Source organism: Elephantulus edwardii, unplaced genomic scaffold (genome assembly GCF_000299155.1).
Source record: "Elephantulus edwardii isolate Elephantulus edwardi_28Jun2011 unplaced genomic scaffold, EleEdw1.0 scaffold00184, whole genome shotgun sequence".
NCBI lineage: Eukaryota > Metazoa > Chordata > Mammalia > Macroscelidea > Macroscelididae > Elephantulus > Elephantulus edwardii.
The window spans coordinates 1603376-1605148 of NW_006399934.1; the positions used below are offsets into that span (position 1 = coordinate 1603376).

The 1773-nt window shown below is 54.4% G+C and overlaps 1 protein-coding gene across 1 annotated transcript in view; it reads left to right on the forward strand.

Annotated features, from left to right (window-relative positions):
- The window catches only part of TNXB (tenascin XB), a 77954-nt gene that overhangs the window by 61819 nt on the left and 14362 nt on the right, over positions 1–1773 (forward strand). Inside the window, 2 exon segments of the mRNA XM_006896260.1 lie at positions 829–1133; positions 1593–1765. Coding sequence (XP_006896322.1) covers positions 829–1133; positions 1593–1765 — 478 coding nt within the window.

The window sequence follows — 1773 nt, forward strand, 5'->3', positions numbered from 1 at the left end:
GCATCCTGGTTCAGCCAGTCACAGATTTATTGACTCATTGAGTGGACAAGGACTTGTCAGCCCAGAAATGGGTACCCCAAGGCTCAGTGCAAGGCTACTGGAGCAGTCTTTGACATAACAGCCCTACTAGTATTTACCCTAATGGGAGCACTGGCCTGGAGTCAAGTGGTGAATGTGCATATTGAACAAAGGGACACGATCTTGGGACAGGTACATAGGGCTCGACCAGGAAGAGCCAGGACTTATCAGCAACTCTGAGGCATGGTGACCTGAGAAATAAGGCCTGGGAATGGGCTGGGGTTAATCAGTGTTCGAGGAGGTAGAAGAAGGTATCTGATCATCCTCACAGCAGGTACAAAGGCCTGGAGGCCCCAAAGTCCTGAAGGATCCCATCTGAGGAGGGAGATGACATGACATGAGTCCAGAGGGGGAAGGTGCTTCATGGGGTGTGGGCTTCCATGCAGGGATGAGGAGGGTACTTGTAGAGTGTTAAGCTGAAGACTGACACTGACATTTTTATTTTAAAAAACTATGGTTGTTTGTTGAAGAATGGGTGGGAGGAGGAATAAACTTGGAGCATGAAACCAGTAGAAAGTAGTGCCCAGGAGAGAGGACATGGAGCCTCAACCAGGAGAGTAGGAAGGGGGTGGGGAAGAAAGGGCCCCCGTAAAGGCACTGAGGAAGGAAAACTAACTGCCCCTGTGACCACTAAGCAAGAGAGGAGCCCAGGACATTCCTGGGGGTCGACCAGCAAGTGTCCTGAGTTGCCTTGAGCAACGTGGGCACCCAGCACCTGTCCCTCTGTTTTTCTCCAGAAGATGAAGTCAGGACGACCCCAGCCGCACCCACGGCTGCCCCTGAGCCACCCTTCACCCCTCGCCTGGAGGAGCTGACCGTGACTGACGCCAACCCCAACTCCCTGAGCCTGTCCTGGACGGTCCCGGAGGGCCACTTTGACTACCTCTTGGTCCAGTACAGAAATGATGATGGGAAGCCCAAGGCCATACAGGTGCCAGGACATGAAGACAGTGTTACCATCTCGGGCCTGGAGCCGGACCATGAGTACAAGATTAACCTGTTTGGTCTCTACAATGGCCAGCGAGTGGGCCCCGTCTTTACTGTGGGTGTAACAGGTGAGTGAAAGGAAGGTGGAGGCTCTGAGGGGGATGCAAAGGGTCATTTTTCTTTCTGCTGGTTCTGGCCATAGGTCTGAAATTTTGTCCTGGGCTGTGACCCATGCTAGTGGCCGCCACCTGTTCCCCACCGTGACCACGAACTGGTTTTTTCAGATGAGATTTTTTTTTTCATGACCACAGACCTGCTCTTGGCTGTGGCTGTGGCCCCTCTGCCCCTTCCTCTGAGCTTAACTGTTTGTGCCTCCTGGACAGAGAGCAGCCTTGAGAGCTTTGATGCTCTAGTGTCTACTACCTGTCCCCACACTGGATCTGGGGCTCTGGGCACATTTGTGAGGACCCAGCAGGACTCCAGCCCAGGAATCAACTTCAGTCTTAGCCAAGCTTCCTTATGCTTCTCCTTTAGGATGTAGGGATACCTCATAGGGGTTCCCTCACCTCTCTGTGTCTCTTTCTCAGCTCCAGAGGAAGAGGCCCCCACAGAGGCCCCCGAGGAACCCCTCCTGGGGGAGATGACAGTGACAGGATCCACCACAGACTCGCTAAGCCTCTCCTGGACCGTCCCCCAGGGCCACTTTGACTCCTTCACCGTGCAGTACAAGGACAGGGACGGGCGGCCCCAGCTGGTGCGTGTCGGGGG